Genomic DNA, 27,317 nt, shown 5'->3' with positions numbered 1-27,317 from the left:
GCAGACGTTTTCAACTAGCTCAATCTTGTCTGCCTCAATACTGGCGCCCCTACTTTCCTTTCAGACACCTCTCACACCTATTCCCATTTAGACCTCTCTGTATGTACTACCCAACTTGCACGCCGGTTTGAGTGGTATGCGCTTTCTGATACATATTCAAGCGATCACTTCCCGTGTGTTATCCATCTCCTGCATCATACCCCCTCTCCGTGCTCAACTAGTTGGAACATCTCCAAACAGGCTGGGGGCTCTTCTCTTCCAGGGCGACCTTTCAGGATCAAACCTTCACAAGCTGCGATAATCAGGCCGCACACCTCACAGAAGTCATTCTCACTGCTGCTGAATATTCCATTCCTCACACTACTTCTTCTCCACGCCGCGTACCGGTCCCCTGGTGGACCGCAGCATGTAGAGACGCCTTACGTGCTCGTCGACGTGCTTTACGCACCTTTAAACGCCACCCTACAGTGGCGAATTGTATCAATTATAAACGATTACGTGCGCAGTGTCGTCATATTTTTAAAGAAAGCGAGAAAGCCAGCTGGGCTGCTTTCACAAGCATCTTCAACAGTTTTACTCCTTCTTCTGTTGTCTGGGGTAGCCTGCGCCAGCTATCTGGCACTAAGGTCCACTCACCAGTTTCTGGCTTGACGGTCGCGAATGACGTCCTTGTGGCTTCTGAGGATGTCTCCAATGCCTTCGGCCGTTTTTTCGCAGAGGTTTCGAGCTCCACTCATTACCCCCCTGCCTTCCTCCCCCGAAAACAGGCAGAGGAGGCTCGGCCACCTAATTTCCACTCCTCGAAATGTGAAAACTACAATGCCCCATTCACCATGCGGGAACTCGAAAATGCACTTGCCCGGTCACGGTCCTCCGCTCCGGGGCCTGATTCTATTTATATTCAGATGCTGAAGAACCTTTCTCCTGCCGGTAAAGGCTTCCTTCTTCGTACTTACAATCGCATCTGGATTGAGGAACATGTTCCCGCATTCTGGCGCGAGTCTATTGTTGTACCGATTCCTAAGCCGGTGAAGGACAAGCACTTGCCTTCCAGTTATCGACCCATCTCGCTTACCAGCTGTGTCTGTAAGGTGATGGAGCGAATGGTTAACTCTCGTTTGGTTTGGCTGCTCGAATCTCGTTGCCTACTTACCAATGTACAATGTGGATTTCGTAGGTGCCGCTCTGCTGTTGACCATCTGGTTACCTTGTCGACCTTCATTATGAATAACTTCTTGCGGAAGCCCGACCGCGGCTGTGTTCTTTGATTTGGAGAAGGCTTACAACACCTGTTGGAGGGCGGGCATTCTCCGCACCATGCATACATGGGGCTTTCGCGGTCGCCCCCCTCTTTTTACTCGTTCCTTTTTAATGGATCGACAGTTCAGGGTATGTGTGGGTTCTGTCCTGTCAGACACCTTTCGCCAGGAAAATGGCGTGCCACAGGGCTCCGTTTTGAGCGTCGCTCTCTTCACCATAGCGATCAATCCAATAATGGATTGCCTCCCAGATGATGTATGAGGCTCACTTTTCGTGGACGATTTTACCATCTATTGCAGCGCGCAGTGTACATGTTTCCTGGAGTGCTGTCTTCAGTGTTCTCTTGACCGTCTTTACTCCTGGAGTGTCGCCAATGGCTTCCGTTTTTCTGCCGAGAAAACGGTCTGTATTAACTTCTGGCGCTACAAAGAGTTTCTCCCACCGTCCTTACGACTCGGCCCCGTTGCTCTCCCATTCGTGGAGACAACAAAATTTTTAGGTCTTACATTTGATAGGAAACTTAGTTGGTCTCCACATGTGTCATATTTGGCTGCCCGTTGTACCCGTTCTCTAAATGTCCTCCGTGTTATCAGTGGCACGTCGTGGGGAGCGGATTGACCCGTCCTACTTCGCCTATATTGGTCGATCGTCCGCTCCAAGCTGGATTATGGGTGCTTTGTATACTCTTCTGCATGGCCGTCCATCTTACGCCGCCTCAACTCCATACAACGTCGGGGTTTATGGCTTGCGATCGGAGTGTTTTATACCAGTCCCGTCGAGAGTCTTCATGCTGAAGCCGGTGAATTGCCACTCACCTACAGGCGCGATATACTGCTTTGTTGTTACGCCTGTCGGCTTCTGTCAGTGCCCGACCACCCATCGTATCGTTCCTTTTTTGACAACTCTCTCGACCGTCAATACGGGTTGTATGTCTCTGCCCTGCTACCCCCTGGAGTTCGCTTTCGTCGCCTCCTTGAACACCTTGATTTTTGACTCCCTCCAACCTTTACAGTGGGCGAGAGCCGCACGCCACCTTGGCTCCAGGCTCAGGTTCGCGTTCACCTTGACCTCTGCTCGCTCCCAAAGGAGGTTACCCCCGGTTCAGTATACCACTCCCGTTTTGTCGAACTTTGATCGAAGTTCATTAATATGACCTTCATTTATATAGATGGCTCTAAGACCAATGACGGGGTCGGGTGTTCTTTTATTGTCGGGGCACAAAGTTTCAAATACCGACTACATGGCCATTGTTCGGTCTTCACAGCTGAGCTCTTTGCCCTCTACCAGGCTGTTCTTTACGTCTGCCGCCACCGACATTCTGCTTATGTCATCTGCTCCGATTCTCTGAGCGCTATCCAGAGCCTCAGTTATCCATATCCGGTTCACCCTTTCGTGCACCGGATCCAACGCTCTCTTCAGCAGCTGGTGGATGACGGGTCTCCAGTTAGCTTTATGTGGGTTCCTGGCCATGTCGGTATCCCTGGGAACGAAGCTGCAGATGCCGCGGCCAAGGCTGCGGTCCTCCAGCCTCGGACGGCTTCTTGTTGTGTCCCTTCATCAGATTGTAGCACGGTCATTGTCGGCGCATTTTATCGCTGTGGCATGCCGATTGGGCTGCACTTAGGGACAACAAGCTTCGGACCTGGAAACCCCTTCCCGTAGCTTGGACGTCCTCCTCACGTCCTTCTCGGCGGGAGGAGGTCGTTTTGGCCCGGCTACAAATTGGACACTGCCAGTTCAGCCATCGCCATCTGCTGACGGCAGCGCCGGCGCCGTTCTGTCCATGTGGGCAATTGCTGACGGTCCACCACATTTTAACGTCCTGTCCGGATTTTACTACGCTGCGTCTTGATTTTGGCCTGCCATGTACTCTGGATGCCATTTTAGCGGATGACCCAGGAGCTGCTGCTCGCATTCTTCGTTTTATCAACTTCACACACATGTCTAAGGACATTTGATTATGCTGTAGTTTTTTAATCATATGCCTGTTAATACGTCTTTTATAGTGTTGTCCCTTTTAGTTGCTGTTTTAACCTTGTGCCTCGCGGTACATTCCTAAATTAGTCAGGGCGCTAATGACCATTGTAGTTGTGAGCCCTAAAAAAAAGAGAGAGAGAGAGAGAGAGAGAGAGAGAGAGAGAGAGAGCTGCTGAAGTACCACTGTCTTACCACCGTGACTTTCTCCTTAGCAGGTATGTATGCCGTTTGTCCGCATGCGTGGCCACCTATCCTATGCCTCCTTCGATGATTCCTTTGATCGTCGATATGGGGCACGTCCCTCTTCTCTGTTAGCTCCTGGAGTCTGCTTTTAGCACATGGTATAGCGGCTTAGCTTCACACCACCTGCAACTTTCCCGGTGGGTGTGAATCCTTCACCACCTTGGCTTCGTGAAGCAGCCCATGTTAACCTTGCCCTTCATTCACTTCCTAAGGACACTACTCCAGCATCACCCTATCACCTTCAGTTTCATGAACTTTGCATGGAACTTCGTGATGTGATAGTACCTTTGTATACATTGATGGCTTTCGGAATGACTGTGGGTGCTGGTGTACGTTCATCATTGGCACCCATTTCTTTTGATATCGGCTTCTGTCACACTGCTCAGTATTTACAGCTGAGCTGTTCGCCCTATATCAGGCCACAGAGTACGTCCGGCGACACAGACTTTTCAATTGTGTCCTCTGCTCAGAATCACTCAGCGCCCTTCAAAGTCTTTGTGTGCTGTATATTGCCCATCCGTTAGTGCAGCGGGTACCTGGTCATGTTGGTCTGCCAGGAAATGAGGCTGCTGCCAAGGCTGCAGCCCTCGTAGCTCAGCCCACTAGTTCCTATATTCCCTTTGATGATCTCTGTGTTGCTGTCTGTCAGGAGGTAGTGTTTAGATTAGATTAGAATAATACTTGTTCCATAGATAATGAATACGACACTTCGTAATGATGTGGAACGTGTCAGGTTAATGAAAGATGTCTGTACAAGATATTACATTACACAAAATATTGCATGACACTAATGTTTAAGTTAGTTTTTTTCCCTCCCTTAATTTATATCTAAAAATTCAGCCAATGAGTAGAAGGAGTTGTCATCTAGAAATTCTTTTAATTTATTTTTAAATGTTGGTTGACTATCTGTGAGGATTTTGATGCTGTTTGGTAGGTGACCAAAGACTTTTGTGGCAGCATAATTTACCCCCTTCTGTGCCAAAGTCAGATTTAACCCTGCATAGTGAAGAGCATCCTTTCTCCTGGTGTTATAGCTATGCACACTGCTATTACTTTTGAGCTGGGCTGGATTATTAACAACAAATTTCATAAGTGAATATATATACTGTGAGGTTACTGTGAGGATCCCTAGATCCTTAAATAGATGTCTGCAAGATGACTGTGGGTGGGCTCCAGCAATTATTCTGATTACACGTTTTTGAGCAATGAATACTTTTCCACTCAACGATGAATTACCCCAGAATATGATACCATATGAAAGCAGTGAATGAAAGTAGGCATAGCAAGCTAATTTACTGAGATTCTTATCACCAAAATTTGCAATAACCCTAATAGCATACGTAGCCGAACTCAGACGTTTCAGCAGACCATCAATGTGTTGCTTCCAGTTTAACCTCTCATCAATGGACACACCTAAAAATTTTGAAAATTATACCTTAGCTACAGACTTCTGTTCAAAGTCTATATTTATTACAGGAGTTGTGCCGTTTACTGTACGGAACTGTATATACTGTGTTTTATCAAAATTTAAAGAGAGTCCGTTTGCTGAGAACCACTTAATAATTTTGTGAAAAACATCATTTACAATTACACCACTTAGTTTTTGATTTTTGGATGTTATTACTATACTTGTATCATCAGCAAAAAGAACTAACTTTGCATCTTCATCAATATGGAATGGTAAGTCAATTAATGTATATCAAGAACAGTAAAGGACCTAAGACCGAACCCTGTGGGACCCCGTGCTTGATAGCCCCCCAGTTTGAGGAATCAGCTGTTGTATTAACATTACATGAACCACTTATTTCAACTTTCTGCATTCTTCCAGTTAAGTATGAATTAAACCATTTGTGCACTGCCTCCCTCAAACCATAATGATTTAGCTTATCTAAAAGAATTCCATGATTTACACAGTCAAAGGCCTTTGAGAGATCACAAAAAATACCAGTGGGTGATGTCCGGTTATTCAGAGCATTTAATATTTGATAATTGAAAGCGTATATAGCATTTTCTGTTGAAAAGCCTTTCTGAAAACCAAACTGACATTTTGTTAGTACTTTATTTTTACATATATGGGAGGCTACTCTTGATACATTACTTTCTCAAAATTTTTTGATAGAGCTGTCAGAAGAGAGATTGGGCGATAGTTGTTGACATCCGACATATGCCCCTTTTTATGCGATGTTTTTACAATGGCATATTTCAGTCTCTCGGGGAAAACACCCTGCTCCAAAGAGGTATTACATACGTGGCTGAGAATCCTACTTATCTGTGGGGAAGAAGCTTTAAGTATCTTGCTGGAAATGCCATCAATTCCGTAAGAGCTTTTACTTTTCAGTGAGTTTATTATTTTACTGATTTCAGAGGGAGAGGTTGGTGGAAATACAGTTGTTTCAAACTACACAGGTATGGCCTCTTCTATTAGAAGCCTTGCCTCTTCTAGTGAAGATCTAGATCCTACTTTCTCCACAACATTTAAAAAATGATTATTGAAAATATTTCCAATTTCAGATTGTTTGTTTGTACACTTGTCATTCAGTTTTGTGGCACTTAAGTCTTCCTGTGCTCTTGGTTGCCCTGTTTCCCTTTCAATAATATTCCAAATTGCTTTAATTTTATTATCAGAGTTACTGATCTCAGACATGATACACCTGCTTCTGGACTTTTTAATAACTTTTCTTAGTACCGCACAATAGTTTTTATAATATTGAACAATTTCGGGGTCAGTACTCCCTCTTGCTGTTAGATACAGTTCTCTTTTACGGTTGCAACATATTCTTATTCCTTTAGTTAGCCAAGATTTTTTTGTATGTTTTCTTGGAATTATGTTTAACTATTTTCTTGGGAAAACAATTTTCAAATACCCTTAAAAATGTATCGTGAAATAAGTTATATTTCAAGTTTGCATCGGGTTCCATATACACTTCATCCCAGTCTAGCTCCTTTAGTCTTTCCCTTAGGTTTGCAGTATTTATATTGTTAATTGAATGCACTGCTTGGAAATTCTGATTTGATATACTCCGTGGAGCTATGCCATGTACTGTAACTAGCTGTGCACCATGATCTGAAAGACCATTCTCAACAGGATAAGCATTTATGTTCTTAAACTTATCTTGGTCTATAAGAAAGTTATCTATCAATGTCCTGCTGTTCTTTGTTATCTGAGTAGGAAAACCAATGACGGAGCTCAAATTGAAAGAACTGAGTAATACTACAAGGTCATTCTTCCTATCACACTCTTTCAGGGAATCAACATTGAAATCCCCACAAATGATAATTTGCTTCCCCCTGTCTGCCAGATAGCACAACAAAGCATCCAAGTTTTCTAGAAATAGCTGGAAATTCCCTGAGGGGGACCTATACACTGTTACAATTATGAAAGTGCCATCATTTAGTTTTAGTTCAGTGGCACATGCTTCCATATGTTGCTCTACACAAAATTTTTTAGTTTCTAAATGTTTTGCGCTGTGGAAGCTTTTGACATATATGGCAACTCCTCCTCTCATCATATTATCTCTACTTACATGTGCAGCTAATTTGTACCCATTGATGCTAACCTTTTGCATATCAGTGACAATTTGATGCTCAAAGAGGCATAGTACATCTATTACATTCTCAGTTTCTATATCTTCTAAACAAAGCAGAAGCTCATCAATTTTATTCTTCAATCCCCCAATATTTTGATGAAATATACTAACATTTTTCATTTTACTTTTGTGAGTATCTTGAACTTTTTTAACATCTTTAGTACTTGCCTGGCTGAGTTTCCCACTGGACACTGATCTTACACTAAAAAAGAGTTTCCACCATGAGATGTAGTTCCTCCCCCCTTTAAATTTCCTGCTATCAGCCCAACCAGTTTACCCTTCCCCTTCTTGTTGAGGTGTAGGCATTGCCAATGGTCCTCCCTTCAGTGTATTAAGCCTCTCCCAGCAGCTTGGACGACCTCCTCTTGGTGCTCGTGCCGGGTTTGTTGTCTAAACTATTGGCCGTTTTAGCAAATTATGCACGGGCTGTCAACTGTGTTTTACTTTTTATTCACAAAAGCAATATGGTGAAGGCCATTTAATTTTTGGTTTTGGACCTCCGTCCCTGTATGGTGTGATTTGCAGTCCTTTCTCCACACCCCTGTTTTTAGCTGTCTTCTCTTATGTCAATTGGGACTGACTTGTAGTCGTTTTTTAACTCCTCTCTGTCTTCGTATTCTGTAGTTTTATTTGGCACATATGACCCCAGTTGTTATTTGCACCCTAAAGCAAAACAAAACCAAAACCAATCCTCCTTCCTACAACGGGTAGATTATATCATTGTCAGTGTCCTGAAGGTGTAATGCTTCAAGAGTCATCACTTCAGCACAATGATACATTGCACACTCCTGCAACTAACATTTATCTTTCAGCTCTTGACATATACCAAAAAGCATCAGGTCTGTCATTTTTCTTGTGACACTGCTTATGTATCTGTTGCTTAGAGTAGCTACTTAGTATCAGTGTCAGTAACTGTACCTTCTCGGTATAGGTAGCTGCTGAGATAGCAGTATTTAGATTTGAAACCACACATCACATTTCATGCACATACCTCTGTCTTCAGGTTCTGCACCAAGTGCATCTACATTATATACTTTACAAAGTTTAAGATGTTGCTTTTGTAAAACTTGTTTCGATTTCTTCCACTTCTCTTTTTGCAAACTGTTTTCTTCTTGTGCTTCCGACCTTTCCTAGATGTTTAACAGGAACTTCAATAGAAATGCTGTCATTCAATGCATCAACAACTTAACACCCCGGAATATAAACCCCTGCAGTGTCTTTTTTAGTTTCACATTTGGGTAATCGTGATCGTTCAGGTGGGTTGTCACTAAATTTCTTCTTGTTGTGAGTGTAGCAACTTCTGCACACTGGATGTGATGCTAATATAGTTACTTGAGGACCAAGATATTTCTGCATATTTCCAACAGCTGTGAAGTGCTTTTCATTTTTCTTAAAAATCACTTTCTTGTCTTTTTAGTCCACACATCATACTCTCTTAGTACTGTATCTAACAAAAATTTCAAACCAAACACACAACTCTATGCAGAATGGTTATGTGCAAGTTGTCACTCATTTTTTATAAACAGAATAGCACTGAGAACAATGTTGCCAAAATGCATGTTCTATACTAGAAATTCAGTGATGCAAAATACGCATAATGTTGAAAAATTTTTAACACTTCACATAGAAAAATATTGCCCAGTGTGTTTGCACTGACTGCTAACATAATAAGCAAACAATATTTTCTGCAATTTTCAAATATTTCGGATGGGGGGTTTTTCAAGTAAATACACTACTGGCCATTAAAATTGCTACATCAAGAAGAAATGCAGATGATAAACGGGTATTCATTGGGCAAATATATTATACTAGAACAGACATGTGATTACTAACAAAGAGATAGAGGGGCTGGCCAGTACTTACCTCAGCTCAGTATAGCCGATAGAAACACAAAAAACAACCGAAAATTTAAGTTCCTAGCTTTCAGAATAAATGTTCCTTCATCAGGGAGGAGAGAGGGGAAAGAAAGGGAAGAAGGGAAAGTGGATTTAGTTACTCACAACCCAGGTTATGAAGCAACAGGGAAAGGAAAACAGGGAAGGTAGCAAGGATGGAGGCATGGTTGTCAGAGGGAAGCCAAAGATATTCTACTGCAGGTACTGAGCCAGCTTCAAACCAAAGAGGGTGCATACAGAAGTAAAGAGGTGTATAGTATAAAGATGGATGAAAAGATGCATGAATGGCTAAAGAGGAAAGGGAAAGAGGAGAAGACTGAAAAGTAAATGGGAGTGAGGTTGTTTAACGTAGGTTCAGTCCAGGGGGATGGCGGGATGAAAGGATGTGCTGGAGTGCAAGTTCCCATCTCCGCAGTTCAGAGGGACTGGTGTTGGGTGGGAGAAGCCAAATGGCACATACGGTGTAGCAGGTTCCTAGGTCCCTAGAATTATGCTGGAGGGCATGCTCCGCTACTGGGTATTGGACATCTCCTAGGCGGACAGTTTAACGTTACCAACACAATTTCTTTCTTTCTTGCCCTTCCTTCCGTGTTTTATTCCTTCTTATGATTGCTATTTTAACTTTAGTTATTTAATTTCCCTACCCACCAGTTACCCACTATGTACCCTAATCCTATACCACATTATTTACATTCATTCCGGAAACATGCATTTACCGTAGCCAAACTGCAATCCCACATACTTTTCCTCCATTCCTGCTTAACCTTTGGAATTACCCCTAAAGGACTTACCTTAAAAGTTCCCATCTCTGGGTGCAATTCCTCCTTCCACCAATCTCTCCTGGACTTCCAGAACCTTCAATCCTTAGCCCTTACCGAACTTGTCCTGAATCTCTACACTACTTAATGTAACCACCACTCCCAACAGCTCCTATCTCTCTTCAAAGTCCTCCACCTCTCAAACCCTTGCTTGGAGAACACACTCAGGAACATCATCCTAGAAGCCAGCCGCAAACTTGAGTCCCTTGCCACACACCACCTGAAAAAACTATCCACAGTGCTAGTGCAACACCTAAGAAGTGGGGTCCCTCTCCCTATCCCTCACAAACACCAACCACAACAGAACTGTCAACAAACCCCCCTCAGAGCCAACAAACCTAGCCTAGCCACCCTACTCAATCTCCCCATCCCAGCACATACCCCACACAGACCAAATCTCAACTATAGCCACAGTCAAATGCCACATATCACCAACCCCAATTCAGTTCTAAACCTCTCATCCAGATCCCTCTCTCCTCAAGAGACATCTGTTCTATCAAAAGGCTTAACCTTTAGCCCCACACCTAAATTCAACCACACTGCCCTGGTTAAAGATCTCCTCTCTTTCACCCGGAACCTCAACTGGAAATATCACTTCACTACCCAAACACAGCCCCCAAATACTAGACCCAGTGTTGAACCTTGTTTAGAACAGTTCCGACCGCCTTCTCAAAGGGATCCTCCTCCCCTCCCCCAAAACCATCCCTTGCAGACATTTCAGGAATTCCTCACATCCAGTGTTGCCTCCCAGTCCTTCTTGAAGAACATCCCGACAACCCCCAACATCACCCCAGCTGAATCCCGTGCCATTAAGCAGCTGAAAACAGACCGCTCTATTGTAATCCTTCCGGCGGATAAAGGCTCCACAACTGTGGTACTTGACCGTGTGGAGTATGTGGCAGAAGGACTGCGTCAACTCTCCGACACCTCAACCTACAAAGCTGTTACCCAGGATCCCATTCCCTCCATTCAGACTGAGCTGCAGAAAATCCTAAAAATCCAAGGTCCCTCACAAGGCCTCACAATGGCTTCCATAGACTTACTCACTCCACCTGAGCCACGTACCCCTACCTTCTACCTATTACCCAAAATCCACAAAGAGAACCATCCGGGCCGTCCCATTGTAGCAGGCTTCAAAGCCCCAACAGAGCGTATCTCAGCTCTGGTAGACCAACACCTCCAACCTATCACCTGCAGACTCCCATCCTACATCAAGGACACAAACCACTTCCTAGAACGCCTCAAATCCATTCCCACTCCTCTCCCACCTGAAACCTTTCTTGTCACCATAGATGCTACATCCCTTTACACAAACATCCCACACACCCATGGTCTCTCTGCCCTTGAGCACTACCTCTCCCAACGCCCACCCGAAGATCTTCCAAAAACCTCATTCCTTATCACACTTACCAACTTCATCCTCACCCATAATTACTTCACTTTTGAAGGCCAGACCTACAAACAAATCAGGGGAACTGCCATGGGAACCAGGATGGCTCCATCCTATGCCAACCTCTTCATGGGCCGCATGGAGGCGGCTTTCCTGAAGACCCAACAGCTGCTTCCCCTGGCCTGGTATAGGTTTATAGATGACATCTTTGTGGTCTGGACTCATGGTGAAGAAACACTCCTTAATTTCCTCCATAACCTCAACTCCTTTTCGAATCTGAATTTCACCTGGTCCTTCTCCAAAACCAAAGCCACCTTCCTGGATGTTGACCTTCATCTTGTTGAAGCTCACATCCACACCTCTGTCCATATCAAACCCACCAACAAACAACAGTACCTTCACGTTGATAGCTGCCATCCATTCCACATCAAACGCTCCCTTCCCTACAGCCTAGGTATTCGTGGCAAACGTATCTGCTCCAGTGTCGAATCCCTCAACAATTACACCAATAACCTGACCAGTGCTTTCCTCTCCCGCAACTATCCTGCAGACCTTGTCCACAAACAGATCTCCCGAGCAATACATTCCTCCCCGTCCAACAACAATATTCCTACCCTCAGACCACACAGAAGCATCCCCCTTGTCACCCAATATTATCCTGGCCTTGAATACATCAATAAATTACTCCGTCAGGGATATAACTTTCTCAAGTCAACCCCTGAAATGAGATCATCCCTTGACAAAATTCTCCCCACACCACCCAGAGTTTCCTTTCGTCATCCCCCTAACCTCCGTAACATCCTTGTTAAACCCTGCAATATTCCCAGACTACCTTCTCTACCCAGCGGTTCCTATCCCTGTAACCGACCCCGCTGCAAAACCTGCCCCATGCATCCCCCCACAACCACCTACTCCAGCCCCGCTACTGGGAAAACATACACAATTCAAGGCAGGGCCACGTGTGAGACTACACGTCATTTATCAGCTGACATGCCTGCACTGCACAGCCTTTTACATTGGTATGACAACAACTAAACTGGCTCAGCGCATGAACGGACACAGACGAACTGTCCGCCTAGGAGATGTCCAATACCCAGTAGCGGAGCATGCCCTCCCGCATAATTCTAGGGACCTAGGAACCTGCTACACCGTATGTGCCATTTGGCTTCTCCCACCCAACACCAGTCCCGCTGAACTGCGGAGATGGGAACTTGCACTCCAGCACATCCTTTCATCCCGCCATCCCCCTGGACTGAACCTATGTTGAACAACCTCACTCCCATTTACTTTTCAGTCTTCTCCTCTTTCCCTTTCCTCTTTAGCCATTCATGCATCTTTTCATCCTACATCTTTATACTATACACCTCTTTACTTCTGTATGCACCCTCTTTGGTTTGAAGCTGGCTCAGTACCTGCAGTAGAATATCTTTGGCTTCCCTCTGACAACCATGCCTCCATCCTTGCTACCTTCCCTGTTTTCCTTTCCCTGTTGCTTCATAACCTGGGTTGTGAGTAACTAAATCCACTTTCCCTTCTTCCCCTCTCTCCTCCCTGATGAAGGAACATTTATTCCGAAAGCTAGGAACTTAAATTTTCGGTTGTTTTTTGTGTTTCTATCGGCTGTACTGAGCTGAGGTAAGTACTGGCCAGCCCCTCTATCTCTTTGTTATTGTTTCACATCTTTATATGAGATTTTCCATTAATTAGTCAGACATGTGATTACATTTTCAATCAATTTGGGTGCATAGATCCTGAGAAATCAGTACACAGAACAACCACCTCTGGTCATAATAATGGCCTTGGTACACCTGGGCATTGAGTCAAACAGAGCTTGGATGATGTGTACAGGTACAACTGCCCATGCAGCTTCAACACGATATCTCAGTTCATCGAGAGCAGTGACTGGCGTATTGTGACGAGCCCTGTTGCTCGGCCACCATTGACCAGACGTTTTCAGTTGGTGAGAGATCTGAAGAATGTGCTGGACAGGGCAGCAGTCGAGCATTTTCTGTATCCAGAAAGGCCCATACAGGACCTGCAACTTGCGGTTGTGCATTATCCTGCTGAAATGTAGGGTTTCCCAGGGATCGAATGGAGGATAAAGCCACGGGTCGTAATACATCTGAAATGTGCTATCTACTGTTCAAAGTGCCATCAATGCGAGCAAGAGGTAGGTGATCAAGATGTATAACCGATGGCACCCCATACCATTGTTGTCTTGAAAATGTCCCCATCTGTTGACTCAGGGATCAAGACATGACTGCACGATCCGTTACAGCCATGCAGATAAGATGCCTGTCATCTAGAGTGCTAGTGATTCGAGGCTGTTGGGATCCAGCATGGCATTCCGTATTATGCTCCTGAATCCACCGATTCCATATTCTGCTAACAGTCATTGGATCTCGACCAATGCGAGCAGCAATGTCGCGATTCGATAAACCGCAATCGTGATAGGCTATAATCCAACCTCTATCAAAGTCGGAAACGTGATGGTACACATTTCTCCTCCTTACATGAGTCATTACGACGATGTTTCACCAGGCAACGCCTGTCAACTGCTGTTTGTGTATAAGAAATTAGTTGGAAACTTTCCTCATGTCAGCACATTGTAGGTGTCACCACCGGCGCCAACCTTGTGTGAATTCTCTGAAAAGCTAATCATTTGCGTATCACAGCATATCACAGTATGGCGATGACGAATACATGCTTCCAATGTGCGTTCACCACAATGTCGCCAAACACAGATGTGACCATCATGATGCTGTAAACAGAACCTAGATTCATTTTCAATGTGCGTTCACCGCAATGTCGCCCAACACTGATGCGACCATCATGATGCTGTAGACAGAACCTGGATTCATCCGAAAAAATGACGTTTTGCCATTCGTGCACTCAAGTTCGTCGTTGAGTACACCATCGCAGGCGCTCCTGTCTGTGATGCAGCGTCAAGGTGTCTTCTCAGTCTCTGGAATATACAAAGCAACATGCCAGGAATGCTCCTGTCTGTGATGCAGCGTCAAGGTGTCTTCTCAGTCTCTGGAATATACAAAGCAACATGCCAGGAATGCTCCATGTTCTACCTAAGGCAAAGCGGTCAAGGTTTCAACACGAGGTGTGCAGAGGACGTTCAAGCCTACACACAACATACCCACAATATCAGCAATAGCTACACATACACGTAATACAGGACAACCATTTGGAAAAGTAGATGAAAACAAAATACTCCATCGACTAAATAAAGGGCATAAAATGGATTTGTTAGAAGAACTGGAGATATATTCACATTACAAAAAATATGAAGGCAAAATGTTAAGTGAAAAACTTGAAAGTGAATCGGTGAATTTCTTCAAATGCTTCAACTCTATACTTCAATAAATGTAGTCCCAATAGAAATAAGCACCATTGTTAAACAGATATAAGAAAGTTATGATCTACATAGTTAAAAAAAAAAATATACCTTCTTTACAAAAGCATATTGTACCCTGGGGAAGACTTGTAACATCTCTCTGTCAACTAACTCTATAAATATCTTTGTTACTATTTGTTCATGTAAGTTATTCTCAATGTGCAATGTGAACAGAATGTTGTGTGTGATGTTTAACATGTGTAAGACTCTGCATGAATTGACGATAAGCAAACTGTAAGTAGAAGTTCTCCCAAATTTCGTCAAGAACTACATATAAAAACCGATGACTTACTAAAAATTGCAGCTATTTTATATATTGCAGTAAATTCAACAAAACTAAGCAGAACCTCACATATTGAAAAGATTACGCAAAAATGGCATAGCACAAAGAGAAGACACACTTGAAAATGGAAATCATTTCCTGAAACGTGGTTTGTAAAATATGAACAAAAGAAAATCGTGACTGGTAGCAGAAAAGTTACTTATAAACAAATCCAATGTTCTAAGCCTTGGAATAGGTATCCATACATTGCCAGAATGATACCAATGGCTGTTAAGTGTTATATTTCATATTTCATATTGCTGTTGACACTCTCCCCACAGTGCACATTCATATATGGACAACACTGTAACATGTACAACACTGTAACATGCACAACTTTTGTTACTGATTACTTCACAAAAACACTTGATGGGCAGCGATGCAACCAACATTCTGTTTGTCACAAATAAATGGCAAGTAAGCAGTAATTTGTTTTAAGCTAATCAGAGCACAACAGTTATTTGCAGTTAGTGTTTATTAATATTCATAAGAAATGAATACTGGTACTGCAATTTTGGAATTCCAGATAGTGTGTTGCCAGTTACATGAAATATGAGGAAATTATATAACTTTTCACCATAACAAAAATGAAATGTGCTGTTCTTCTTTCGATTTTTATGTGTCCTCTGTTAATCATGCCTGGTAATGTCCCCAGGACATGTCGATTGGAGTGAACAGTCTAATGAGTACAGACTATTGATTGAGAGTGAACTGAAGGTAGATGAAAAGTAATGAAGTGTAGCAGAAATTAGATTAGAGATAAATTTAACATCCAAATTGGGGATCATGAAGTAGACAAAGTGAAGGAATTCTGCTACTGTGGAACAAAACGACATGTCAGAAAAAGTGAGGCGACACAAAAAGTAGACTTCCACAGGCAAAGAAGACATTTCTGACCAAGAGAAACGACTAAACAAACATGCCAAATTTTAACAGAGGCAAAACCCCCAAGAATGGAGATCTTCTACTGAAGCTTGAAATTTAGCGCAGACTTCAATGCAAGATGCTTATAATAGTTTCCACAGTGAAACTTTGTCTCAAAATCTGGCAGAAAATCCAGAGAGATTCTGGTGCTATGTGAAGTACGTTAGCGGCAAGAAACAAACAATGCCTTCTCTGCACGATAGAAATGGAGATACTATTGAAGACAGTGCTGCCAAAGCAGAGTTACTAAACACAGCCTTCCGAAATGCCTTGACAAAAGAAGACGAAGTAAATATTCCAGAATTCGAATTGAGAAAAGCTGCCAACATATGTAACGTAGAAGTAAATATCCTTGGAGCAGTGAAGCAACTTAAATCACTTAATAAAAGCAAGTCTTCTGGTCCAGGCTGCATACTAATTAGGTTTCTTTCACAGTATGCTGATGCATTAGCTCCATACTTAACAATCATATACAACCGTTCGCTCAACAAAAGATCCGTACCCAAAGACTGGGAAGTTGCACAGGTTGCCCCGATATTCAGGAAAGGTAGTAGGACTAATCCACTTAATTGGAGGCCCATATTATTAATGTTGATATGCAGCAGGATTTTGGAACATATATTGTGTTCGAACATTATGAATTACCTTGAATAAAACTGTCTACTGATACACAGTCAACGTGGATTTAGAAAACATCGTTCTTGTGAAATACAACCAGTTCTTTACTCGCAAGAAGTGTTGAGTACTATTGACAGGGTATTTCAGATTGATTCCATATTTATGGATTTCTGGAAGGCTTTTACACGGTGCCACACTAGCAGCTTGTAGTGAAACTGCGTGCTTATGGAATATCGTCTCAGTTATGTGACTGTATTCATGATTTCCTGTCAGAGACATCGCACTTCATAGTAATTGACAGAAAGTCATTGAGTAAATCAGAAATGATTTCTGTCATTTCCCAAGGTAGTGTTATAGGCCTTTTGCTGTTCCTTATCTACAGTAAACGATTTGGGAGACAATCTGAGCAGCTGTCTTAGGTTGTTTGCAGATGATGTTGTCATTTATCAATGAATAAAGTCATTAGAAGATCAGAACAAATTGCAAAAGAGATGTAGAAAAGATATCTGTATGGTGCAAAAATTGGCAATTGATCCTAAACACTGAAAAGTGTGCGGTCATCCACACGAGTGCTAAAAGGAATCTGTTGAAATTACAGTTACACGATACATCAATCAAATTTCAAGGCCATAAATTCAACTAAATACCTAGGAATTACAGTCATGAACAATTTAAATTAGAAGGAACACACAGAACTTGTTCTGGGGAAGGCTAACCAAAGACTGTGTTTTATTGGCAGGACACTCAGAAAATGTAACACACCTACTAAGGAGACTACCTACACTACGCTTGTTTGTCCTATTTTAGAATACTGCTGTGCAGTGTGGGATTCTTACCAGATAGGATTGGCAGAGTACATTGAAAAAGTTCAAAGAAGGGCAGCACATTTGGTATTATCGCAAAATAGGGAAGAGACTCACTGAAACGATACAGGATTTGGGGCTGACGTCATTAAAACAAAGGTATTTCTCGTTGCAGGAGAATGGTCTTACAAAATTCTGATCACCAACTTTCACCTCCGAATGTGAAAATAATTTGTTGACACCAACCTACGTAGGGAGGAATGATCACCATAATAAAATAAGGGAAATCAGAGCTCCTACGGAAAGATATGTGTTTGTTCTTTCCATGTACTACATGAGATAGGAATAGTACAGAATTGTGAAGTTGGTTTGATGAACCATCAATCGGGCACTTAACCCTTTAACTGCTGTGGTCGTGTTAACGCGTGCGCCTTTGTACCTGTCCCTATGTGCTCTGAATGTGTTTACGCACGCCACCAGTCCTACCTGGTACTTTGAATGTGTCTACGCGTAGACACGTTCAGAGTACCAGGTAGGACATCTGGTGGCACGCGTAAACATGTTCAGAGCACAGAGGGACAGGTACAAAGGCACGCGCGTTAACACGTCCACACCAGTTAAAGGGTTAAATGTGATTTGCAGAGTATCAATGTAGATGAAGATGTTGTTGTTTTCAGTCCTGAGACTGGTTTGATGCAGCTCTCCATGCTACTCTATCCTGTGCAAGCTTCTTCATCTCCCAGTACCTACTGCAACCTACATCCTTCTGAATCTGCTTAGTGTATTCATCTCTTGGTCTCCCTCTATGATTTTTACCCTCCACACTGCCCTCCAATACTAAATTGGTGATCCCTTAATGCCTCAGAACATGTCCTACCAACCGATCACTTCTTCTAGTCAAGTTGTGCCACAAACTCCTCTTTTCCCCAATTCTGTTCAATACCTCCTCATTAGTTATGTGATCTACCCATCTAATCTTCAGCATTCTTCTGTAGCACCACATTTCGAAAGCTTCTATTCTCTTCTTGTCCAAACTATTTATCGTCCATGTTTCACTTCCATACATGGCTACGCTCCATACAAATACTTTCAGAAACGAATTCCTGACACTTAAGTCTATACTCAATATTAACAAATTTCTCCTCTTCAGAAATGCTTTCCTTGTCATTGCCAGTCTACATTTTATATCCTCTCTACTTTGACCATCATCAGTTATTTTGCTTCCCAAATAGCTAAACTCCATTACTACCTGAAGTGTCTCATTCCCTAATCTAATTCCCTCACCATCACCCGACTTAATTCGATTACATTCCATTATCCCCGTTTTGCTTTTGTTCGTGTTCATCTTATATCCTCCCTTCAAGACATTGTCCATTCCGTTCAACTGCTCTTCCAAGTCCTTTGCTGTCTCTGACAGAATTACAATGTCAACGGCGAACCTCAAAGATGAAGATTTAGATATAGAAGTCTGCCAGTATCAGACATCAGCAATAATGTGAAGAATGAAATTTTTACCGTGTGTTTGGAGGACAGTATGGTAGTGAATTATGGACTGTGGAAAAACTAGACAGGAAGTGGATCGGAGAGTTTGAGCTGCGATACACATTGAAGAGCTATAGAAACTGGTACACCGGCCTAGTATCTTGTAAGGCCCCTGCGAGCACGCAGAAGTGGTGCAGCATGATGTGGCATGGACTCGACTAATGTCTGAAGTAGTGCTGGAGGGAATTGACACCGTGAATCCTGCAGGACTGTCCATAAATCTGTAAGAGGACGATGTGGCGGGGATCTCTTCTGGACAGCACATTGCAAGACGTCCCCTATACGATCAATGATGTTCATATTGGAGGAGTTTGGTGGCCAGCGTAAGTGTTTAAACTGAGAAGGATGTTCCTGGAGCTCCTCTGTAACATCCCCCTGTGGGTCCAGGGGTTAGAATAGGCTCGAGGCATTCCCACCTGTCGTAAGAGGCAACTACAAGGAGTCTCACACTTTTCAGCCCCATGAATTCAGGTCCCATTCACTGGTTTGACCTGACACTTTCAAAATTCTACAGAAGTGCGGGGCATATGGGGAAGGATGCATTATGAGTTGCACAAGTTATACATAGTGCCTTTAGATTTGATCTCCTGAATGTCTTGTTATGGTTTGACATCTCCACCTGCCTTTCAACTATTTGGGCGAGGACACTTTCTGGAGTATGTCATCTTCTTCCATTGTCTCCTTTCCTCTTTTGCTGCTATGACAATAGTGGATTTCTCTGTACCCAATATTCAGCACAATAGCCAGTCTGTTGTGGTGGGGCTGTCACGTATCCATTTGGTGGTAGCCCCCTGACAACACTGGGATTGCACTCTTGATGTCTGAGCTGTAAACTCGCCACATTTGCCAAGGAGTAGATGGCCGTGTTCCTGGGGCATCAGGATTCCCAGCAACAACCGTCATGCCAGTTGGCTTTGACTGTTGCTGGGTGGCGCCCTTGGGGAGAGCCCCTAATCTGAGTGGGTGGCATCAGGGCGGGTGGAGCCCCTAATCTGAGTGGGTGGCATCAGGGCGGGTAACCCACAATGAAGAGGACGAAGTCATCTCTTGCTGGTGACCGTATGGCATCAGCAGTCTCTAAGAAGAGCAAGATCGAATACAATGCCGGCAGGTATGACCCTAAATTGTTTTCCTCCCTTTGCTACACCATGAGAGGAATGTAGGGCTGCAGAACGGAGAGAGCCATATTCGCCTCAGTTTTTAGTTTTTAGCAGAACTGATGGGGACTCCATTCTACTTACAAAGCCTCAATTTTTTGTTGAACACCTTGAGTATAAGTTTGGAGAAGTGACAATACTGTCCAAAATGTGAAATGGTGCATTCTTCATGCGGAAGGCATCCCCAGCCAATCTCAAGTGTTGCTTACCTGTATTTGTCACTCCCCATAAAAGCCTCAACATGGTCCAGGGGATCATTTTCCATCGTGATCTCCTCTTGCAGTCTGACGACTAGATCCACGCCAATTTAGTACTGCAAGGTGTTCCTTTCATCCAGTGCATTTAAAGGGGACCCAAAGACAACAGGGTTGCTACTGGTGCCTTCATTTTGGCCTTTGAGGGTGATTCATTGCCTGAAAAGGTTAAGGTGATGGTTTACCGCTGTGATGTTAAACCATATGTCCCTCCCCCCATGCAGTGCTTTAAATGCTGCAAGTTCGGGCACGTCTTCCCGCTGCACTTCAAGCACCACATGTCGAGACTGCGGATGTCCACTGCACCCAGATACTCCATATGTGCCATCTCCCACTTGCATCAACTGTGGAGAGTACCACTCCCCTTGCTCAGCACACCGCCCAGTACTCCCAAAAGGAGTGGAAAATCATGGAGTACAACACCCTGGACCCGTTGACTTACACAGAGGCTAAACGTATATTTGAAAGATTAAACCCCATTCGTTTGATGTCGACATATGCTGCAATTAAGTCACCATCGCTGTCCCAAGTGCTAGTGGTTCCTCACTCTGTGCCACGAACATTGGGTGCTCCAGGTGACCAGAATACATCAGTCCCCTTGGTGGTAGGGGGGGCAAATCTTCCTCTGTGGCTCCCAAAGCACCTACTTCAGGAGCAAGCCCCCCCCCCCCCCCCCCCCAAACACAGGGGACATTGTTCCCCTCTCCCCTGCCAGAGAAGCAACAGCCTCCTCCAGCTCCTCTCGTGCGGAAGGGGTCCCTTGGAGCCCTCTTTCCCAAGGTCTCCACTAATGCCACGGCGGACACTCACCAGTGGCTCAAAGAGCCGAAAGCTGCTAGGTGAAGAGCCTCACTGTCTTCCTCCATCTCTGAAGTTGCTATGGAGAAATCTTCCCAGCAAGCCCCTAAAGCGAAGCGAGAGAGGAAGCGAACTAATAAGTAGTCTGTTAAGAAACAGGACCCTCTGGTGGCCCCGACACCACTACTCCTTATCAGTTCTGCATCTGAGGATGCGGTGGAGATCTTAGAGTCCCCTGCGGACCTGTATCTCACCGATGCCTCATCCACCATAGAAATGGCTACAAATAGTCAATCGGTGGCAACAGGTGACCCGAGGCATAACCTGCCTTCTTGTGCGCTTCGTGTCTTCCCAGCCTCACGATAACATGATCCTCCAGTGGAATTGCAGCGGGTTTTTCCACCCCTTGGCTGAGCTACAGCAACTGTTAAGCTTTACACCTGCTTTCTGCACCGCCCTCCAGGAAACCTGACTCCCGGCAATGCGGACCCCTGCCCTCCATGGCTATAAGGGATATTACAGGAACCATAGCAGTAGTGTGTCAGGTGGAGTTTGTGTCTATGTCCTGAACTCAGTATGCAGTAAACCTGAGCCCTTTCAAACTCCTCTTGAATCTGTGGCTGTCAGGATAAGGACGACACAGGAAACAACTATCTGTAATGTATATATTCCTCCAGATGGTGCAGTACCCCTGAATGCATTGGCTGCACTAATTGATCAGTTCCCTAAATCTTTCCTACTTTTGGGAGATTTTAATACCTTATCCCCTTGTGGGGTGGCACCATGCTTACTGGCCAAGGCAGAGATGTAGAAACTTTGCTATTTCAGTTCGACCTCTGGCTGTTAAATACTGGGGCTGCCAGACATTCAGTGTGGCTCGAGGTAGTTACTCAGCCATTGATTTATCAATTTGCAGCCCAGGACTTCTCCCATCTATCCACTGGAGAGAACATGATGACCTGTGTGGTTGTGACCACTTCTCCATCTTCCTGTCACTGCCCTGGCATCAGGCCCACGGACGCCTGCTCAGATTGGCTTTAAAGAAGGTGGACTGGAAAGCTGTCACCTCTGCTGTCACCGTTGAATCTGCCCCACATGATAACATCGATTTAGTTGTTGGGCAGGTAACTACAACAATCGTTTCTGTGGCGGAAAACACATTACCTCATTCAATAGAGTGCCCCCAGTGAAAGACAGGCCCTTGGTGGTCACCAGAAGTCGCTGAGGCAATTAAGGAGCATTGATGAGCTCTACAGTGCTATAAGTGGCACCCTTCCTTGGAGCACCTCATAGCCTATAAACGACTCCGTGCCTGTTTCGCCAACTTATCAAATGACTGAAACAGGAGTGTTGGGAGAGGTATGTCTCGACCATTGGGTGTCATACGTCACCTTCCCAAGTCTGGGCAAAGACCAGAGTTTTTGGGTACCAGACCCCAACAGGTGTTCCTGGTGTTAACATAAATGGCATGTTATCTATCGATGCAAACACGATTGCCGAGCACTTAGATGAGCACTATGCTCGATCCTCTGTGTCAGAGAATTATCCCCCAGCCTTTCGCACTCTCAAATGACAGAGGGAAGGGAAAGTCCTCTCGTTCACTACAAGCCACAGTGAATCCTATAATGCCCCATTTACAGAGTGGGGACTTATCAGTGCCCTTGCACATTGCCCCAACACATCTCCTGGGCCAGTTCGGATTCACAGTCATATGATTAAACATGTCTTGTCTGACTAAAAGCGTCATCTCCTTCTCACCTTCAACCAGATCTGGCGTGATGGCGTCTTTCCATTGCACTGGCGCGAGAGTACCATCATACCAGAGCTCAAGCATGACAAAAACCCACTTGATGTGGATAGCTGTCGGCCCATCAGCCTCACCAATGTTCTTTGCAAGCTGCTGGAATGTATGATGTGTCAGTGGTTAGGTTGCGTCCTGGAGTCATGTGGCCTACTGGCTCCGTGCCAGGGCGGTTTCTGCCTGGGTTGCTCTACCACTGATAATCTTGTATCCCTTCAGTCTGTCATCCGAGCAGCCTTGCCACATTATAAGAGTGGGGTCACCGAGCCCTGCTTCTGATTTTTGTCCATAATTTCCTGTCACTTCGTACTTTCCGTGTCCAAGTTGGTACATCCCATTTTTCGCCCCATATTGAGGAGAATGGGGTCCCACAGGACTCTGTATTGAGTGTGTGTCTATTTTTAGTGGCCATTAATGGTCTAGCAGCAGCTGTAGGGCTGTCTGTCTGTCTCACCCTCTCTGTATGCATACAACTTCTGCATTTCGTACGGCTCCACCAGTACTGGTGTTGCTGAGCGGCACCTACAGGGAGCCATCCACAAGGTGCAGTCATGGGCTCTAGCCCATGGCTTCCAGTTTTTGGCCGCAAAGGGATGTGTTAGACACTTCTGACGGTGTCGTACCATTCATCCAGAACCAGAACTTTATTTTAATGATGATCCACTCACTGTAATGGAGACATATCAATTTTTAGGACATTGGTGCTTCAATGTAGAAGAATGTTGAGAATTAGATGGACTGATAAGAAACTGAATAAAGTGATTATCAGCAGAACTGGTGAAGAAAGGGGCATGTGGAAGATACTGACAAGAAGAAAGGAGAGATGGTAGGACATGTTAAATCATCAGGGAATAACTTCTGTGGTGTTTGTGGGAGGTAGAGGAAAAAAGGTCTTGCACGAAGTGCAATTCTCCCTGCAATTCTCTGGTGGGGCAAAATTCCTATTTACACATCTACACATCGTCCATGAACAGCCTTATTGAGCTACCCTTATCCTCACTACAGGTGAATCCCTGTCATCCTGGTATCTGGCTGACCTGCCCTCTCCCAACCAATCCTCTTTCCTTTCCAAGGAAGACTGTATTAATTCTGAAAGTTAGTTACTGTGTCATATAAACGTTTTCATTTACTTATTAGCAGTACTACACATTGTGCCTTCTTAAGGTACTGGTTGTATAATTGTGTATCATTAAAGTATATGGAGGTATGTGCAACATGTACTATCAATTTACCAAAATGCTAATGCTTTGGTCATCATTGTTCGCCTGAAAGATACTGTTGGGAACATTATATGAGTCTTGGGAGACTTGTTTTTTAAAAGAAATTCAGAGTTGTAGTAGATTTACGTATCATCCAGAAGGTGAAGTTGTGGTCAGTGTATTTCCCTGTGATTGCCAAATTGAGGTAGTTAACTATCTTGAAGAATTTGTGTTGATGGCACCTTTTAACATTTGAAACTTCCTTCCACAAAAGGTGCAACAAAACAAAAGTAGGTTCTTTAAGCTTGCAATAGTTAACTTGTAGAAGGAGTGTAGCTGTACATCTGGTCAGTATATATCAATATAATTTGGTTAAATTAGTACATACTCAGTGAATTGGGAAGGATTGAGGTGAGAAGTAATAAGAAAATTGCTCCGTTTGCTCCGTAAGATCTTAACAAAATTATGTTAGTGTTTGCACAGACTGCACACCATTCTATTGAATTAGTCACTAAGCAAACTTTTAATGATGAAATATATGAATATATGTTCTTATAATTCTTGTCAGACTATGTTCACACCCTTTTGATCTACTGAAGATAATTTTCATAAGTTACAATATATTTGTACTTAATAATGAATTAAAACTAAAAACTGTCTTAACTTAATAGAAATAAGACTACCTGCATTATTAAAGAACTATTAGTCATTTCCTTTTAATAATATTTCATCAAAAATTTCTTCTCAATAGATCTGTTCAGTTCCAGTGGATGAGCAGTACTGCAGTCAGTCCTTCCATTGCTCAAAATATTACAGTATGTAGACTCCCTCCTTTTTCTGAAGAGGGCAGTCGCAAGTGTAATAAATTTCATGTCGACTGCTTCTCACATTTATCAATTACGATGAGTTGTCACTGTGTAAGGCCACAATTTAAGGTTGAGAAATGGTCCTACACTAATACACCATGACAAATAGTTCCACAGTAAAGTGGGTAATCTCATTTCTGTAGTGTCGTGGTAATGTAGTTGAGATCTGACCGTCATAAGTAATTTTCAACTGAAAGTTCTCAAATTTTACGTTGAAAGGCAGAAACTCCCTTTGAAAACTTGCACATTATAGTAGTTATCACAGTGGTAGTACAATTGAAGATGCCGAGAACCTACTTTATGAAGTAATATATGGGATAAAAAACTTGTTTGACTTTATGCTATTATGTTATTAAATATTGTCAGTTATATGTTTGTGTTGTATAATTGTTGCAGATCAGCGCTTGGATTTGTGCAAGTTAAGCTTAGACAGTCCTGATCCAGTGAAAGGTCAAATTGTAGTTTCTTTGCTCTCCCGTGATGGCCACAGTGGTGTCGCAGGTGGGGGCCACAATGCTGTTGTGGATCCTCTGGGAGACCTCAGTTGTCCTGAGGACCTCCCCGAGGGATGGGAAGAGCGAAGAACTTCTGACGGTTGGCTTTATTACGTAAATCATCACACCAAAACTACTCAGTGGTTTAGGCCAACAAGGTAATTTGGTGGTGACGTCTCCAAGGACAAATTTTGTTTATTAAAATTTCTGTTCTAGTCTCATATTTTGTGTAATATTTAAAAGGTGATGTTAGATCGTACATCCCACTGATTTTGACAAGTTTCAACATAAATCTCAAGGACGCAGGGGCCTCTCAAAAATAATCTTTGTGGAAGATTCAGGCTAATATGCTTCAGCGTTAAAAAAAAGAAAAAAATTACATATCACAGGATAGGAGTATTTCATGGGAAATGTGAAGGTGAAAAAGTGGTCCAAAGTATTAAGAATTATTCTGATATATAAAAATATTTTCACAAATCATATGGGACATAATCACAATAGAAACATGAACCCAATATTAATTACAGTTCAGTCATCAAACCATGGGAGATATAGACGCTGTTATATTAACCAGATTTACTAAAATGAGCAAAATTGTATCACATTTTTGAAACACTTCGAGAATTACATTGAGTTGATGTCCACATCTTTCAGTATCGGCGTCTGGCACACTGCTCAGTATTTACAGCTGAGCTCTTCTCCCTATATCAGACCATGGAGTACATCCGGCGACACAGAATTTTCAATTGTGTTCTCTGCGCAGAATCACTCAGCGCCCTTCAAAGTTTTTGTGTGCCATACATTGCTCATCCGTTAGTGCAGCACGTCCAGGAACACTGTCACAAGTTTGCTCGCTTTTGGTGGAGCCACTGTGATGTTCATGTGGGTCCCTCGTCATGTCAGTCTGCCATGAAACGAGGCTGCTGACACTGCTGCCAAGGCTGCAGTCCTCGTACCTCAGCCCGCTAGTTCCGATATTCCCTCCAATGACCTCTGTGTAGCTGTCTCAGAAGGTGGTGTCTCTTTGGCATCATCATTGATCCTCCCTTCATGGGAATAAGCTCTGGCATATTAAGTCTCTTCCAGTGGCTTGGACGACCTCCTCTTGGCTCTCCCACCCGGAAGAGGTCATTTTAACTAGGTTGGGTATTGGATAATGCCTTTTTAGTCATCATCATTTGATAAGTGGTGCTCCCCCCACCATTTCGTACACATTGCACTCAAGTTTTAACTGTCTGCCACTTTCTGATGGAATGCCCATTTTTTAACCGTTTCCATTCGCACTTGGGTTTGCCATCTGAGTTATTGGCTGTTTTAGCAAATGACGCACATGCTGTCGACTGTGTTTTACTTTTTAGCTATCAAAGCAGCGTGGCAAAAGCCATTTAATTTTTAGTTTTGAACCTCTGTTTCTATATATTGTCTCTTTTAGCCCTTTCTCCATGTTCCTGGTTTTAGCTGTCTTCTCTTATGTCAATTTGGATTGACGTGTATGTAGTCATTTCTTAACTCCTCTGTGTCTTCCTGTTCTATAGTTTTGACTTGGACACTTATGATCCCAGCTGTTTTTGCACCCTAAAACAAAACAAAACAAAACAGCTGATTGTGCTGCTAATGATTTCATTTGGGTTCCCAAGTAATGAGCCTGCTGATTGTAACTAGGGGAGCAGCCACCTACATCCCCCCGCCCCCCTCCCCCCTCCCCCTCATCCTTCTCCATGACCCCTTTGGAACAGATTTGCTGCTTCATGTCAAATTCCTTTTCGTTTAGTCAACGGCCTGTCTAATGAACTCTTCGCTATTATGGAGACTCCCACCACGTGGTGTTCTGCCCTCCACCTTTCATAGTGGAAATAAACCATCCTTTAGCATTTCCTTATCGATCGTACCAGATTAGATGGACCCATGCCCTTTTACTCTGTAATGAGCCACTTCCCCATATTTTGCTGGATTGTCCCCTCCT

General features: G+C 43.6%; 1 protein-coding gene across 2 annotated transcripts in view; it reads left to right on the top strand.

Annotated features, from left to right (window-relative positions):
- The window catches only part of LOC126335532 (E3 ubiquitin-protein ligase SMURF1), a 187,480-nt gene that overhangs the window by 44,411 nt on the left and 115,752 nt on the right, over window positions 1-27,317 (top strand). For both annotated transcript variants that reach the window (XM_049998905.1, XM_049998906.1), the window contains exon 5: window positions 25,257-25,512. In XM_049998905.1, the coding sequence (XP_049854862.1) occupies window positions 25,257-25,512 (256 nt within the window). The remainder of the gene's footprint in view (window positions 1-25,256; window positions 25,513-27,317) is intronic.

Source organism: Schistocerca gregaria, chromosome 2 (genome assembly GCF_023897955.1).
Source record: "Schistocerca gregaria isolate iqSchGreg1 chromosome 2, iqSchGreg1.2, whole genome shotgun sequence".
Taxonomy (NCBI): Eukaryota; Metazoa; Arthropoda; class Insecta; order Orthoptera; family Acrididae; genus Schistocerca; species Schistocerca gregaria.
Note: the sequence above shows the minus strand (reverse complement) of the source record. Positions and strands in the feature narration are given on the sequence as shown.